Source organism: Atta cephalotes, assembly GCF_000143395.1.
Source record: "Atta cephalotes unplaced genomic scaffold scaffold00018, whole genome shotgun sequence".
Taxonomy (NCBI): Eukaryota; Metazoa; Arthropoda; class Insecta; order Hymenoptera; family Formicidae; genus Atta; species Atta cephalotes.
In genome coordinates, this window is record NW_012130082.1 from 2687293 (window position 1) to 2704212 (window position 16920).

Below are 16920 nucleotides of genomic sequence, written 5' to 3' on the forward strand. Positions count from 1 at the left end.
TTTATTTAAATTCAATTTTGTATTAAATTTTTGTCTAATTTTACATTAGAAAATGTTATGCATCCAAGGATTAAATCCTGCTTAAGTTTTGATATAAACTATTTAATTTCTTGTTATTATTTTCATTTCGAATCTATCACGTAACGATTCAGAATCGATATATGATGTCATACTTAATATGTAGAGTGAGGACTCCGAGAAGTACGTAATATTTTTTATATTCCATTTCTTGATTATATGACAATTCAAATTGAATCTTTTTTACTTACGTATAAAATATACATACATACGTTACCAGTATGTATCGATTATAGTTATATGTATATCGTGACTACAAACGCGACTGTGTAGCTCTCAGGATAGAAAATACACGAACATTCTTACACAATACAAAGGAACAAAGGATATTGTACATTAGCATTAGTTCGGACAGCCACTATAATTGTTGAATGTTTCAAAGTATATTGTACAACGAAGGAAGTTACTGGCTAATTGCGCCATTGTCATTACAATTGTATATCTTTTGAATTTAATATCTTGAAGTCAATCAAATCATTCTAGAAATTTGTGTTTAATGAAAGATAATAATTACATATGTATAATTATATATTAAGTATTTTGTACAAATATCTATTGATGGTTAGAAAAATGATAATTTTTCATAACATGCTGATGATATGAGTTAATAAAATCATCGATAAGTGATTTTTATATTAAATGTTACTTATGATGAAGTACAATTGTATGTTACACTTTTAATTTTCTTCTACCCTGTAAGTTGAAACAACAATTAATATTTTCAGAATATTTAATATATGATCGACTTTTCTAAAATATTTTATTTTAATATAAATGTGTGATATACTACAATAAAAGAAATATATACAACATATATACATTCAGTTATTTATTAAAAGGATAATAATCCAATCCATTGTTGTATTTAAATTCGTGTTTATTATGATTCTGCTTCTTTACCATTTCCATAAGTTTTTGGACGTTAGGTCTATATAAATAAGAAATAGAAGATTGCAAATAATTACAAGTTACATTATAAATAATGTAAAGCATAATTATGAATCGTACCTGTAAGGTGGTGATAACATTTCTTCATGGAACGTACATTTTGTGTTATTAGATTTGTTTTGTTTGAATATTTTTGATTTAACGATATCGATATCTCTATTATATTTATCTATGATTTTGTCTACTTCATTTGATGGTACATCAAAATATATTAAAAAATGGCTGGAAATATAAAAAAGAAAAATAGACAAAATAAAGTAAAATATATAAAAATATATTGCTACTATTCCGGACAACCCAATACTTTATTATCGTTAGAATACATAATAATGAAGAAAATTTATCATGCATTTAATTTGTTCCAATTAAGGCAAAACTTAATTATGTTTTAATATTATTATAAGTATAATCTTACTTTGCTTCACGATGAACGTGTCCATGTGCATTAGTTTTGCATGGAAGTGGTATTACTCCGCAATTTTCAATTTTTCTGATAAAACCACCAGTATTAAATATCGTTTCAGCTGTTCTCTTTAAAGCTGTTACCAATTCCGGCTACAAATACATATCAAATGTTTATTGACCATTTTACAATAAATAACGATTATTTGTATGAAACAACATATTATATCAGGCGCAGGATTATCATAATGTTTTATTGCACAAATCGCTGAGATAAAAAAATATAACCTATACTTTACAGTACGATACCTTTTTCATGATTCGCAGCAATAAGGGCATTTCATATGTAGGCATTTTTGTATTTTTTTGTCACTCTAACTATACAATTTTTAAAAAACTAACAATAATATAATGACAATACTTTAATAATGGAAAGAAAATCACTCATTGAATGCACTGAAAGAAAATCACAAACTACATTAATCTACATAAATTATATTGTCTTGTCCAATTCTGAAGGCTGAGCGAAATTGAAGAACCCCGACATATCAACTGTTGTGAAAATAAATAATAAGGATTTGATACCTAGTTTCTAAGAATGGATGTTAGTGTAGAGTGGTGCATTAGTGTACGGATTTTACCATTTCATGCTTCATGTAAACAATAAAAAAAAGGCCAAGCTCAAGCCACGGTATATATTGTATTGTTCAAGCCTTAAAACTCAAAACTCAGATTCGACTTCAGATGATTCAGATTTCGCTGGGGAATCGTGGATGTGCAAGTAGTATGAGAAGAATATTAAAGCAAAATACGTGTCAGAAAATTTGAACTTTAGCAATCGAAAACATTTTACTTACATTTTACACGGAAGTATTGTCACTTCTATTATAAATGGTATTGTAAAATTATAATAATATTTATATATAGATTTATTTTGATAATTTTAATTATTTTTCAAATTTTTATTATTTTACTGATAGAATACAGACAGAAACTGTAATTTGCTATTCAATGATGTTCTGCGTTTATTCAATTTCATGTTTCTGTTAATAAATATGAAAAAATATTTAACAGTTTATATTTATTAACAGTTTAATAATATTTCTTAACAGTTTATATTTATATTAGGTCTGTTTTTTATTCCTTATTAATGATTCTACAATGTGCTCTTTGTTTCCTGTTTTTTGCTTTTTACCTTTTTTCCTCTTTGTGATCGTTTTATCAACAATTGTATTTTTTGCAATGTATTTCTTATTTCTTTTGAAGATCGTTAACTTTTATCTCAGGCGATATAAAACAAAAAAAATGGATAAGAAGTGAAAAGACAAGATGTAAAAAAATAACAAAAGGCAAGAAACAGGAAATGAAAAGCATAATAAAACAGGCTTAAGAGTGCATTAGAACTTTCCCGAAAACGAGAAAGTCTAGTAAGGAATAAAGATCAAACATATATCTATCTATCACTTTAAATTCCAAAAGTATATACTAAGGCTGTGATCTCACTACAAATGCTTTGAAGCATTTGATGGACCAATTAGAAGAAAGAATTTTACAAACCAGTTAAAAAACGTTTCAAAGCGTTTGCAGCATCGCGTTGACCATATCCTAATTCAGATATAGATAATTCAGGTGTAAACTCAAGAAACTTTGTTATTTCAGATATTCAGTGTATAGTGGAGATGGCAGAATTATCAAACAGTAATAAAAGCGATAGTGATAAAACCAATGATAAAAATGATGAGGAAATACAGTGTTTCGATGCTAATAATGTAAATGATGACAAAAGCGATAATTTAAACGATGACAAAAGTAATACCACAAACCATAACAAAAATGATTGTAACCCAAGGGAATCTACCCGTAGGCAATTTTACAAAAGCCGTATAAGAAAAGATAATATTAAATTAGAATTTGATGATAGTACACCTCAAGAAGAAAGACGGAGATTGTTATTAGAGTATCAGAAGAAGTATGTATAACAAATTACTTATAGGAATATTCTATTGTTAACAAAAAAATATGTATTTTATGTTAAAAATTAATAGGCATTGTATGTGTAAAAAAATCCATAGAAAAAAATTAATATACTTGTGACAAAGTACATATGTTAAACAATTATTTTGTATATATTCAAAAACATTAACAAATATTAATAAAAAATTTAAACTTAACGAGGATATTGAAAAATTTAATAATAAAATTTAATAATAAATTAATGAAATTAAATGTTACTATTTGTAGACATCATAATTATTGGGAAATATTCAGGAAATATATAGCAGTATAGAAGACAGTTTCTGTTTAATATTGATATTCAGTGAAATGCATTTTTAACAAAATAATTGAGTCTTTGATGTTTTTCTGGAAAAGTTGTATATCATAAATTTTTACTGGCTTTTACATATTTTTATTCTAAAATCATTCTAATATTTTTCTTTTTTTTCACATTCTATTTTTTTTATATAACTACGCTATTTTATAATTCTTATAGACATAGAGATGAAACTATCAATGCTATACGTGGTGTACAAGAGTGTTTTACATCAAAAAATGAAGATATGAAGAAATATATAGACGAGCAACATATAAATGAAGAGGAATATGTAGATGAAAACGAATATATGGATGCGGAAGAGTACATGGCTGAAGAGGAATATATGGAAGTAGAAGATTATGCCTCGTCATATTATAAGATTTTTCCGAACGAATCCAAAACAAATCGAATGATGCTATCAGAATGGATGCTAGATGTGCCACAAGATCTCATTGAAAATTGGATTATGGTTCCATGTCCAATAGGAAAACGAGTTAGAGTAATCTCAGGCTGGGTATTAACTCATCTTTATTGATATTTATTATCAAATAAGAAATTTTTATTACAATTGTATAATTATTTTAACAATTTTTTAAATCAGGGTGAAACAAGGGCATATTCTAGAAAAGGTGTTCTACATGGTGTTTTTCCTTCAGCACTTCCAGGTGGAAATTCTGATAGTGACTTTCATCACTCTGCTGCTGTCGATTGTCTATGGATAAAGAACCGAAAACTTTTTTATATATTAGACGTGTTGTATTGGAGTCTATTGCCATTCACGAATTGTCAGGTAATACATATATATTTCACATATAAATCAATCTGTATTTGTAAAATAATTGATATATTATAAATTAAAATACATAAGCAATAAATAAATAAATATATTTATATATTATTTTACGTATACAAATGCGATATATTATTTTAGGCTGAGTTCAGGTTTTTCTGGATCAAGAATAAGTTCCAGGAAATACCAGAATTCGAAGAACGTAATACTGATACAAATAGATATCCTATTTTAACTCTACCAAATATTAATTGTAACTCAGACGTTAATTCAATCTTGGCAAATCTTGATAATGAACCTCTGGATGGGTTGCTATTTTATCATCGTCAAGCATTATATACTTATGGACTTACTCCACTTGTGACGTGGTTAAAACCTTTTATGTTATCTGAAGTACTTGGAATATCTGTATCTTCATTTGAGAAACCAGATGATTATATAAGTTTTGAACATCACATACAAAAAATAAAAGCCAAGAAAAATCGACAAGATGATATTACAAAGAGTGATACTAATTCTGTAAGTTCCTGCAGTATTATATAATGACTAACTTTATATGTATGTTAACTTTTTACTTAACATATTCTTTTTAATTTTACAGATGGAAATAGAAGGTGTCGTTTAAAATTAAAAATTCATTTGTTATGGCAATTTATAGATGATCAATCTAGATGACTTATATAATAATCCAAAACTTAATACATATTTTTTTTATTACCAAAGATACAATATGTCTGATAATACAAATTTTTTTTACAAAATTAATAAAAATTTTTTTTTTTACAATGACAAATCAAATCTCTATTTTTTATGATGATGACGCAAATAATCATTGCAGCAATCAAGATATATTAATATATTTGAACTATATATATTGTATATCACAAAATATTAAAATAAGAAAAGTTCATATATCAATATGCACTGTATGAAATATATCGAGAGCTTTGTCACTAAAGTATAACAATATATTATTCATAATTTCTACATTTGTCACTTTCATCTAAAAAAAGAAAAACATTAAACTATTATATATTAACATGTATCAAATATGTTTTATTTTAACATCATTTCGATGTAAACTGAGAGGAAAAATAAAAATGTAAAGACTCACTCTATTCTCCATTATTGTTATCCCGGGTAGATTAATCCTGCGCAATGTACATAATCCTAATTGTAAATCTCCTGCCATTAACATTTGCTCATGTAAAACTTTATGGAACATTTCCATGTGTTCGTAATCAAGAAATACATTAACTCTGTCATTTCGATCTCCGACAATGCTGTAAATTAATAAATACCAATATAAACTAAATATTATAAATAATATTGAACATTTTCATTCAATTAAACATCAACCTACGCTGATAATATTTCCTTCAAGTCTGAACTATGATATTTAACTTTAATGATATCTGTAATTGGTAATTCTGGCACTGTGTATTCCATTTGAACTTCACCAAAAATTATTGGCTTATCCTCATTAGTAGCTGTAATTATAATTGGAACCAGCCAACATAAGTCATCCTCGTTAGCTGGTAGTGTAACTATCAAGCAGTCAAACATACGACCGATGATAGTATGTACTGCGTCCATACAGCTGCGAGTGCCACGACATAGTAGAAGAGGCAATCTTATAGAATTCTGTATATTTAATGAGGTCCGTGTTAAACTCCAGGATAATAATACTCCTTTATAAATGGATTTTTCAACACCATTCTCATGACCATGGATTTTAGCTATAACTTCAATCTAAAATATATAAACAAGCTATTGTCTTTTTAACAATGTACATATTTTAATATGATATTACAAAATATTAAACTATTATATAAAAAAATATTAAAAATTAATAATTGTCAATATTTTTTATTAGACCTTGATTACAGGATCCTCACTATTTGGTTTAGATGTAATATCTTCCATAATAGAAAACTTTGCGTCATAAGTTACATCTTCACGCGATAAGGTGCTTGCAATCTCTTCTCTCAATTTCTTCGAATATAATTTAAAATGAACATCATCTTGTTTGATGCCAAACAGAGCAGATACTGCATAAATGTTCCATGTTTGGGCTACTAAGCCTGTAAGTTGTAAGTAAAATTAAAAAAAGATTGTATATTCAAATAAAAAGAGATGTTAAATATTTAAACTAAATAGTCGATTAACATAAAACCAAAGTATTACATTCAATTATATCTTGGGAACTATTAGAAGAGTAGACTACAAGAAACTTTTGTGTCACATCAATTCCAAGCGTTTGAAGTACGCTTTCAGTTTTTTTCTTAGATACGAAAAAGCACGTTGTTTACCTTCCAATCCATCGATTTCGTCTTCTTCTATCCACATACTCAGATCGAACCGTTGTCGTTGACGCATTCGAGGTGTTCGCGGGGTATACATGGCACTACCTCGACTATCCGGCGTACTGATACTTATGCTATCTGACATGTTATGGTTATGGAGGAATTAAAAACTGCTCATATAAGTATAATGAACGTTCGAAAAGTAATATGAGATCACTCTAAGTGATCTTATTTCTTGATAATAGACGCGAGTATTTGCCGCGCGAATGTCAATAAATTATCAATCATGGTGAAAAACTGTTTCTAATCGTTTCAAAATAATCGTTTGAAAACTGTCGAAAATGTCGAATTTAAGCGCATCGCACATGCGACATGATGTGGCACGAAATACTTTGATATATGATTGGTGATCGCACTATGGGTATGGTCAACGCGATGTTGCAAACGCTTTGAAGTGTTTTTTAATTGATCAGTTTGTAAAATTTTTTCTTCTAATTGGTCTGGCAAACGCTTCAAAGCATTTGGAGCGAGACTTTGACCACAGCCTAAGTCACAGTATAAGACTTACGCTGTTACACAGTATAGAGACACACTGAAATACATTGATTATTATTTCATCTTTGTCTTTTGTTTAACATTGACAAACAATAAACGTATGATTCATATGCTGTGTTCTATCTTTTAATAAATTTTCTGTAAGATAAATCTGGTATCCGCGCATGTGATTGGGTAATCTTGCTACTTATCCAACAGGTAAAATTTATCTAAAGGAACAATCGGAAATTGTAGCGAACAAATGTACGCTGTGTTCCAAATTTCACTGCCAGTGCTGAAAATCTACAGTTTACGTTACATATATGTATTATACATCTTCAGCACTGACAAATTCGTATTAACAAATAGATAATAATAATTAAATAACTAATACATAATATATAGTTGCTACAAAATTAAAAAAGAACGTGTCAAAACGTTAATTATCTTCGAATTTATATATCAATCGAGTTCTAAATAAAAATAATAGCGCATCATTCAAATATAATTTGTATAATGTATGTGTAATTTTTTTTTAAGTAACTCAAAAAGAGATTACGCCAAAATTAATAAATATAATAAATAATTACATTATATATAAATATATTATTGTCAATCAGTTTCAATTAACTTCGCTGATCTCGTTCTCTTCGCTCGATTATAAAAAACTTTGTGCAACTATCCCATCATATATTTATCTTTCATATCCACGCGATTGACGTGATCGCCAAGGCAGACTTTCACCAATCACATTAAGTTACGCGACTCTCTTTCTCCTTCCTCTTTTTACGCGCATGTATTCGAGTGCACTCGCGTCTTTCGATCGATGTTGACGTGGGTCGTGTTTATGTCCCGCGTTGTTTTTGTCTCCCGCGCAAAAACGCAGAACGGTTTTCTCAAGGGAGGTTAAGAAGCGCAATATCCGCAGCATCCCTGTGACCCCCATCCTCCGAAGTCGATCGCATAGAGTTGCTTTATCATTGTGGTCCAGATGAGCGCGAGTGCGCAATGGCAACGATAGAAGTCACATTCCCGTCAGACAGACCGCCCGGGAAAATTCTGAAATGGAGGGTACGCTCGGACACAATGGTCGCAGCGGGCAGAATATTGCTGGTGTATCAGGACGCGACGCCAACCGCCGACGATGAAGAGACCAAGGAGCCCGAGAAGAAACTGCGGGCCACGAATTTCGGCCGCGTCAAGCAGTTTCTGGCCAAGGCGGGTGACGTTGTCCAGCCTGGGTATGAATAATCCTTCCCATAATCCTCATTTGGAATGATAGCAAATGGTAGTTACGTGAAATTCCGTAACGTCATCGCATTCAAAAATCTGTAGAACTGCCAATTTCAAATATCTTCAAACGCATAACTTTTTTATTATCTTGTGTTAGACAAGGCTTTTGTGAAGATTTAAAGATCTTATTAAACTCATTACATTGCATCTGTATCGTAAACTGATAGATCTTTAAACCTTAAACAAAATGAGATAATAAAGAGCTTCTACTCTGTGTCTTAAAATAGAAGAAAATTGAAAATAATCTGTATATTCTTAAAATAAAAATTTTATTCTTAATATTGCAATATTCTTTTTATTAAGAGAATATTGAATTATGATTGTGTTTTTACAAATACAATCACTTAACTATGCTTATGCTATTATAAAATGGACTTTACCCTTATATAAATGAGTCATTCGTATCTTGTATACTTTTTTCTTTTGAAATCACCTATTTAAATGATTCACCTATTTAAATAATGATTAAATTTTTTCTTCTTTCCTTTTTTTAATGTACAAATATTTTCTAAATATATTAAAAAATATATATTATAAGAATTACTTAATGATCTTATATTTTTGTAAACATGATGAAAATTAACCGGGGACGCAAACAATGCTTATAATAAAAGATTAGAAAATCATCGTGTGTACTAAAGATTGAGTGAAACAAGGATTTTATATAATTTTTATATTGCATACAGAAACACTTTTTAATGGTTTTATATTGTGTAGTCTATTTAAAATATACTTGAATTTTATGATGTCTGCATAGTTGATTAGTGTTCCAGGCAAGTGATAGTTCTACTGGAAGGATGTACACATCCCACTGTGATGATAGACTTGTGTGCAGAATGCGGAGCCGATTTGAGAGTACAAGAAACCAGCAAAGATGGAAACACAGTTGGAGTATCTCAGGCCAGTGTGCCTATGGTACACAGCATACCAGAACTGAAAGTATGTCCAGAGTTAGCAGAAAAAATTGGAAAAGAGGATGAACAACGTCTTTTAACAGATCGGAAATTAGTGCTACTTGTGGATCTCGATCAAACAATCGTTCATACTACAAACGATAATATTCCACCCAATTTGAAAGTACGCATACATTTTATTATATGCTGTCATAATTTTCTATAAAAATTGATATAAAATTTTCTAGCATTATTGCAAAATAATCAAATGTTTCTTTTCAAAGGATGTTTTTCATTTTCAATTGTACGGGCTGAACTCTCCATGGTACCACACCAGATTAAGACCGAACACCCGACACTTCCTCTCGGAGATGAGTCGTTTGTACGAATTACATATTTGCACTTTCGGAGCAAGAATTTATGCGCACACTGTTGCGTCATTGCTAGACAAGGATGGAGTTCTGTTCTCTCACAGGATACTTTCGAGAGACGAATGTTTCGATCCAGCATCCAAAACTGCAAACCTCAAGTATTTATAAATTGCTATCTTAAATTTTTATATAACATTATTAGAGATAAATATTTAGAGATCAATTCTGTATTTATTGCAGAGCTTTGTTTCCATGCGGCGATGACTTAGTATGTATTATAGACGATAGAGAAGACGTATGGCAAGGGTGTGGAAATTTAGTTCAGGTTAAACCTTATCATTTTTTCCGTCACACCGGCGATATTAATGCACTACCAGGTTTGGAAAAGGCTGAAGTATCGCGTTTGCCGGAGCCGGTAAATGCAAATGATTCCTGTACAAATTCGCAAAACAAGGATAGCAAGAATGATGCTTCTGAATTATCAAATGAAGCTGAACAGCCGTTAAATAATCCCTCTGTGCAAGAAACAAATCATGAAGATGAAAAAGATGAGAAAATAATGGACGAGATAAAAAACAAGAATGAAAGAGACGAAGATGATAAAGTGAATACTGTAAAGGATGCGGAATCTAATGTTCAGACTACTACTACGAAAGAAGACGATAAAAAGGAAATAACGAAAATTACACCATCTGTGGAAACGAATAAAAGCAGTAAGCAAACGGTGCCAAAGCAGGAGAATAATATAATAGATGATGATGATGATGATTATCTACTATACTTGGAAGATATTCTTCGAAGAATTCATACAGAGTTTTATGCTACATTGGATCAAGAGAATACTCGAAAGTCTTTGCGAGATATAATCCCACGGGTACGCTCTCAAGTTTTGAAAGGATTATGCTTAACTTTCAGTGGCTTGATACCCACTCATCAAAAACTTCACCAAAGCCGTGCATATAAGGTCGCGAGAGCGTTTGGAGCAGAAGTGACTCAAGTAATACTTTTGTATTTATTTTTTTATAATAATTTATTATGTTTCGATAAATAACAATAAAATTTTGCCAGGACTTAACGGAGAAAACCACGCATTTGGTTGCTATTAGAAAAGGTACAGCGAAAGCAAACGCAGCTAGAAAAGACATAAATATTAAAATTGTAAATTCGGATTGGTTATGGACGTGTGCAGAACGCTGGGAACACGTGGATGAGCGCTTGTTTCCTTTAACATCACAGGTATAAATATGTCATAATTTTGTAATGTTAAGTTACATTATTTAAACAATTACTTTTATGTAATTTATTAAAACGCACGTTGTCTCGACATTAATAATAAACATGAAGTATCATAGGCACGCGGATCGAGAGTACCACCACCGCATTGTAGTAGTCCGGAACGCGTCGAGGATGTAGAAAGCGATAAAACAAATTCCTTCGCTAATTCTATCAATCCATTAATGTCATTCACTCAAGAAGAAATCGAATTTATGGATAAAGAGGTAAATGAGGATATGGAAGATATGGTTTTCGAAGACGAGGAAGATGATATGGAAGAATGTGGTACAAAGATACGTCGTCGGAGCTCCGATTCTGAAGATTCTATGAATGGTAAAGTCTATTTTAGGTGATCTATAATATGCGATTTGGATATAATTCTGTCTGTAATTTTATGTATTATGTATTATTTTATTACGTTAAAATATTACGATAAAGTCTGGATAGGTTAAAGTTTCTAAATTGCTTTTATTACAATTACAATTTTTGTTCGAAGGAATTGTAAATTTCTTGCCCATTCTGAAAAGAACAGTTATTTAAAAAAATTTACTTGTTTGAAAGTTTCTAGTTTCTAAGGCACAATATAATATCATGATTTATTATTATGCAATGTTATGCAATATACATGATATATTATCATGAGATAAAATTTCATATTTCGCAGACTTTGTTTCCATTAGAATGAAACATTTTTTTTCTTAGTTCTTAATATTGTGTATGCAGAGAATCAAACTTATATTTTCGTTTAACAGAGAATTATAAGTTATTTAATTATATTTCAATATATATATATATATAATTTTTTATTATAATTTTATACTTACAAATTAAATATTTTTTTTATGTTACAGATATAAATGAATTGGGAGTTTCAAAAAGAAAAAAGAGAAAGGTTTACAACGGCAACAATGATAAAGATTTCTCCAAAGATGTAGACTATCATGACAGTGAAGACGATGACAATAACGACAGTGATGATGATGATGATGATGATCTTGTTGCACGCTTTAGAAGAGGAGGAGAATTACCCGATGATTTAGATCTAGGTGATAATTCACAGGACTCAGTGGATGATTTTGAAGAAGAAGATAATGAAGATGACAGAGAATGGAATGCATTGGGTGCTGCACTTGAAAGAGAATTCCTTTCCGAGTGACATGTGTTTGAATATAAGTAGTTTTCTTTAATAATTAACTCAGGATGTTTTATGTTATTCATAAATTTCAAGTTCGATAGCCGAGGCAGGGTTATTGATAATAAAACGTTACATTATTATATACTCTGATAAGCAAGATATTATAGAAATATTAAAGATTTCGAAGGAACAGATTAAAATAACTGATCTATGAAACAAGAATTTTTAAAAATGGAAAATCAATTCTTTCTATAATATCGAGCAAGACTTATTGGATTTTTAAATTTTGCACATATATTTAAAAGCATGATTAATTGTAACAAAGTAATTATTGTTCTTCAAAAATAATCTGTGAATAGTATTATAGCACTGTGAATAACACATGTGCCATTGAATATATTTGCGATTTTTTTCTCATGCAAGAAAATATGTCGAAAACCGATTTTATCTTTATGTATATGTATATATATATATATATAATTAGAAAATAAAAAATTTATTTTCTAATATTTTTTAGAGCTATCGTATTAACATTGATGATTCCAAGCAAGTTTTTGTATTGAGATCCCAGAATGTATCGGAAAATTTGAAAATAAAAACTTGTAGTACTTACAATTTGCAATGTACAGTTTCTCTATTGAATATTTATAATATTTATTAATTATCGAATTTCTCAATACAATAGTATCTTATACTTTTTATATTGGAATACTATCTGGTTGTGGGTCATCAGGATTATGGTAATATTTCAGATACATCTTCTTATGAGTGAAATCTCGTGTGCCTTCCAGTCTTCCTCTTCGTGGTGCTTTCGAATAATCAAAGGTTGAGTCTTTTTTGCCATATAATTTACTTATTTCTTCTATATCTTCCCTAATTTTACAAAGAAATATGAAATAAAAATTTTTTATTGCATTCATAATACACACATAAATGTCTTAAGTAGTTTCGTGAAATTTTTAACGGTATATATACCTATATCTACATCCAACAATTTCCTTTCCTGTGACTGGATCTACTATATCGCCTAGAGGATATATCACTTCGACAACCTACAGATTTTGATTTAAGTACTAAAAATATGAAGTCATTCATAAAATTATATTTATTGATTTAAATAAATATAATTTTATGAATGACTTGTTGTGTGGTTATAGAAAAAGATGATAAAACAATAGCAATAATTAAACATAGATAGAACAACACATACCTCGTGTGTGATCAGACGTGTTAATTTCTGCGGTAGTGTTTTTATCAAAATTACATCACCGGTTTTGCACAACTTCTTCGGATCATGGGCATAAATAAATTCGTTTTCCTTAAAGTACTGTTGAAACCAAGAAATATAACCTCAACTAGGAATCTATATAAATATTATTATATGGTACATGATACACATATGTATACTAACCATATGAACATAATCATCAAATTGTAATTGCGGTACTCTCACTTTGGCGGCATTCTGCTTCGACGAAGGCACGCATGTTCCCAGAAAATATCTCAACGCAGTTTTACCCACCTTACTCGCTCCTTTGGCGGCCATCTTTTAATGAAAGATCATCTGATCGCTTACACATACCTAGGTCTATATTACAGAAGCTATATACATATATATATATATATAGTACTTTGTAGTATTACTTTGTAGCTATAGCGACTTACAAATTCCGATTAATTTATTATTATTATTATACTGCATATAATATTTCATTAATAAAAATAAGAGGCAAAAATAATAATTATACTATTATACTAATAATAATAATTTTGTGATCTATCGTTTCTTTTATCTTAAACAATTCAAAAAATTAAATTTGCCAAAAAGAAAAAAAAATTGTATTTTTCAACTTGACAAAAAATTAAATTATTAATAATATCTTCTAATATCTTTAAATAAATTTTTATTAACAAAATAATATCGGTAAAGAATATATTTTTAACATAATCAAATCATTTTTTTCATTTTCATTTTACAACCTTTAAAAATTCATCTTTTTTAATTGTAACGATAATCCTTTTTTATGAAGTTAAGTGTTAAGTATTCGTATTTTTGATAATTGATGATTAATAAAGTATATATAATTATTTAATTTGTACATAAAAACTTAAAAATCATGTTTTTTGAATTATGTTACTTTTGAAGTCATTTATTTAAAGGAGAGATAAAACGATATGTGTATATAAAAAAATTAAATTAAATTATGTACTTAGAAATTTAATCAAAAACTGTAATTTTGTCGATTAAATTAATCAACGATTTAATCAGAACTTAATTGGAGAAACATGGACGCATAAAGAACTTTTCATTTATTGTATAGTACGTTATATGCATTTGTTTTTCAGCTATGTTTTCTACTTTTCTCATTATCTCTTTTTCTCTTCTATGCGTAAATGTATAGTATATTTGTCTTGTTTCGAATGCAAATGATAAAAAGAATAGAATTCTCATTGTACTAGCTAATGCACGCATGCATTTAGAAAGTACTTTGACGGATTAGAGAAATTAAAAACTGCAATGGAAAAAGAGAAAGAGCTAATACGATGAGATTGTATTTTTTTCTGTAAAGAGATCTGGGAACTACAAAATATCGTTTTCGTAAAATTTTTATTTTACTCACTTACAGTTCTTTTTTTTACATTTCATAATGTTTTAGTTGTATTTTGTATTATATTTTATACATGTAAAATAATATACCAAGATATTTATAAAAAATCCCCTTTTTATTCTTTTATTGATGCTTCTATCAAAAAGATTGGTGACAAATTGTTTATTGATATCCGAAAAGAGTCGCACTATAGGAATAGTGGCGATATTGCGGTCAAAGTGGTGCATGTAGTATTTATAGAAATATATCGATGGTATATTGCAACACCGAAGTTATCAACGAGAGAACATTTTTTAAAAATCTCCAGGGAAATCATAAGATAAAAAATATAATGAAAATCTGATATTATTTATATTATCTTAAATTTTTCTTAAACTACGTGATTTCGTTCTCTGTTTTTAGTAAACTTAATTTATATCGTCGTTATTAAACTTACTTCAATTTATGTAGATTATATTTACTCTTTTTCTCTAATAGTATAAAATATAAGCAATAAATTTACTTAATTGATCAGGTTACGGATGTAGCCAAGTACAATCTTGTAAGTACCAAGTAGACCCAAGCTATACAACGCTGTAGCTAAGGAGTTCCGAGATAATAATTAATATCCAATTACTAACAGAGCAACTTTAGTTTTCCATGATGGCGAGCTTAATTAAGCACTTCCTTCGTCAATAATATAGTGGCCGTTGTTTGCATGTATATGTATATTCATATACATGTATTCACATAAAACATATGAGATAAAATATTTATCAGATTACGTTTCGCGTGTTCTTGGTTTCTAGATACTGATTAAAATTTCAAAGTATTGTGAATGAAGATGAAACGATTTTCTTGGCATTACTATAATCGCCATTTTGTAATTTATATTCTAAGAATCTATATTCCGAGAACCACTGGTGCATCTGTGCATTATCCGCGACACATCACATGACTGAAACTGCGTGAACGTACCATGAAGTTTCCTCTAGGTTCCCGTCGAAGGTAAATTACATTTAACCCTTCGATTGCTGCACGTTACGTGCATAAGCTACTGAAGCGAACAGATCCATACGCTGTCTTCTGTTCGGTAGACTTGCAACGTGATGCACTAACATGGTTAGGAAATTATGCGATTACGTAATAGAACTTGCATGTACATCCTTGTGTGATCTATACCTTCGATTTACAATGACACTTATGCAATTATTAGATCTTCAACCCTTTCAAATTGCTCAAGATTAAATTTCTTAAAAAATAAAATACCTCAAATTTTTTAAAAAAGAAGTAAAGGTATACCTTGTATCTTATAAAAAAAAAATGTGAAGAAAGTATGATTTTATTTGCAATGGTGATTCGTCAAAAATTTACGCATATTGCTATATAGAATTATAAATATAAATATGATTATTATTTCTACATAGAAAATTAATATATATATCACTTAAATATGAAAGATAATTAAGGAATACAATTGATATATTTTTCTGGTAATACTATTTTAATTATATTACATTTTAATTCTTTCACTTTTCAATGTAGAAATAAGAGAAAGTTTCTACTTTACATTAGTTAAATTATAAACAAATAAATTCTTTGAATTTACTTTTGAAATTCTTCAAATCTCTTTTTAATAAATTTTTAGATCTCAGGTTCTACTAATTCAGGTTCTATAATTTTATATATAAATTTAAAACTAGTTTACTATTACTAATTTATATGTTGAAAAGATAGTATATAAGCTATTAGCATACAAAAAAGCAGAAGAAAATTATTTTTTTGAAAAAATTTCATATAGTACTAATATTATTTTCATATAGTACTAATATTATTTATATAATTTATTAATTTACATATTAATTAAATAAATATATTGTAATAATATTATCATTTTTTACATAATATTAATTTTAAAAACATTAAATAAATTAGTATTCCGTTCTTATACGAAAATTTATATAAACATAAAATATTATATAACTGTGAGAAA

The 16920-nt window shown here is 28.8% G+C and overlaps 5 protein-coding genes across 5 annotated transcripts; 2 read left to right on the forward strand and 3 right to left on the reverse strand.

The window, feature by feature from the left end:
* Positions 1-824: 824 nt before the first annotated feature.
* Positions 825-1902, reverse strand: LOC105618757 (probable 28S ribosomal protein S6, mitochondrial). The gene is made up of 4 exons (XM_012200288.1): positions 1738-1902; positions 1442-1581; positions 1087-1248; positions 825-1006 (listed from the first exon to the last, which is right to left on the reverse strand). Exons 1-4 carry the CDS (start codon positions 1780-1782, stop codon positions 904-906), a joined length of 450 nt encoding a protein of 149 aa, XP_012055678.1. The 5' UTR covers positions 1783-1902; the 3' UTR covers positions 825-903.
* Positions 1903-3107: 1205 nt separating this feature from the next.
* LOC105618889 (snurportin-1) lies at positions 3108-5157 on the forward strand. Its single transcript, XM_012200420.1, has 5 exons — positions 3108-3397; positions 3920-4256; positions 4344-4532; positions 4674-5051; positions 5134-5157. The coding sequence occupies exons 1-5, from the start codon at positions 3108-3110 to the stop codon at positions 5155-5157; spliced, it is 1218 nt and encodes a 405-aa protein (XP_012055810.1).
* Positions 5158-5439: 282 nt separating this feature from the next.
* LOC105618758 lies at positions 5440-6983 on the reverse strand. Its single transcript, XM_012200289.1, has 5 exons — positions 6845-6983; positions 6411-6616; positions 5896-6284; positions 5647-5815; positions 5440-5535 (listed from the first exon to the last, which is right to left on the reverse strand). Exons 1-5 carry the CDS (start codon positions 6981-6983, stop codon positions 5440-5442), a joined length of 999 nt encoding a protein of 332 aa, XP_012055679.1.
* Positions 6984-8380: 1397 nt separating this feature from the next.
* On the forward strand, positions 8381-12360 carry LOC105618759 (RNA polymerase II subunit A C-terminal domain phosphatase). Its single transcript, XM_012200290.1, has 7 exons — positions 8381-8613; positions 9439-9742; positions 9843-10087; positions 10170-10926; positions 10998-11165; positions 11282-11537; positions 12056-12360. The coding sequence occupies exons 1-7, from the start codon at positions 8381-8383 to the stop codon at positions 12358-12360; spliced, it is 2268 nt and encodes a 755-aa protein (XP_012055680.1).
* Positions 12361-12972: 612 nt separating this feature from the next.
* Positions 12973-13885, reverse strand: LOC105618760 (28S ribosomal protein S17, mitochondrial). Its single transcript, XM_012200291.1, has 4 exons — positions 13751-13885; positions 13550-13666; positions 13315-13391; positions 12973-13212 (listed from the first exon to the last, which is right to left on the reverse strand). Exons 1-4 carry the CDS (start codon positions 13883-13885, stop codon positions 13038-13040), a joined length of 504 nt encoding a protein of 167 aa, XP_012055681.1. The 3' UTR covers positions 12973-13037.
* Positions 13886-16920: the final 3035 nt, after the last annotated feature.

Bases quoted from the DNA above. Each gene is read 5' to 3' on its own strand.
- LOC105618757 (XM_012200288.1), bottom strand. From the start codon at position 1,782: ATGCCTACATATGAAATGCCCTTATTGCTGCGAATCATGAAAAAG. The intron at 1,582-1,737 runs GTATCGTACTGT...ATGTATTTGTAG, and splicing joins TGCTGCGAATCATGAAAAAG to CCGGAATTGGTAACAGCTTT. The intron at 1,007-1,086 runs GTACGATTCATA...TTATTTATATAG, and splicing joins ATGTTATCACCACCTTACAG to ACCTAACGTCCAAAAACTTA.
- LOC105618758 (XM_012200289.1), bottom strand. From the start codon at position 6,983: ATGTCAGATAGCATAAGTATCAGTACGCCGGATAGTCGAGGTAGTGCC. The intron at 6,617-6,844 runs GTAAACAACGTG...TACAACTTACAG, and splicing joins CGAAATCGATGGATTGGAAG to GCTTAGTAGCCCAAACATGG. The intron at 5,536-5,646 runs GTGAGTCTTTAC...TTCTTTTTTTAG, and splicing joins TAACAATAATGGAGAATAGA to ATGAAAGTGACAAATGTAGA.
- LOC105618759 (XM_012200290.1), top strand. From the start codon at position 8,381: ATGGCAACGATAGAAGTCACATTCCCGTCAGACAGACCGCCCGGGAAA. The intron at 10,088-10,169 runs GTATTTATAAAT...TATTTATTGCAG, and splicing joins TCCAAAACTGCAAACCTCAA to AGCTTTGTTTCCATGCGGCG. The intron at 11,166-11,281 runs GTATAAATATGT...GAAGTATCATAG, and splicing joins TGTTTCCTTTAACATCACAG to GCACGCGGATCGAGAGTACC.
- LOC105618760 (XM_012200291.1), bottom strand. From the start codon at position 13,885: ATGGCCGCCAAAGGAGCGAGTAAGGTGGGTAAAACTGCGTTGAGATAT. The intron at 13,667-13,750 runs GTTAGTATACAT...TGGTTTCAACAG, and splicing joins TTGATGATTATGTTCATATG to TACTTTAAGGAAAACGAATT. The intron at 13,213-13,314 runs GTATATATACCG...TTGTAAAATTAG, and splicing joins ATTGTTGGATGTAGATATAG to GGAAGATATAGAAGAAATAA.
- LOC105618889 (XM_012200420.1), top strand. From the start codon at position 3,108: ATGGCAGAATTATCAAACAGTAATAAAAGCGATAGTGATAAAACCAAT. The intron at 3,398-3,919 runs GTATGTATAACA...TAATTCTTATAG, and splicing joins TTATTAGAGTATCAGAAGAA to ACATAGAGATGAAACTATCA. The intron at 4,533-4,673 runs GTAATACATATA...ATATTATTTTAG, and splicing joins TGCCATTCACGAATTGTCAG to GCTGAGTTCAGGTTTTTCTG.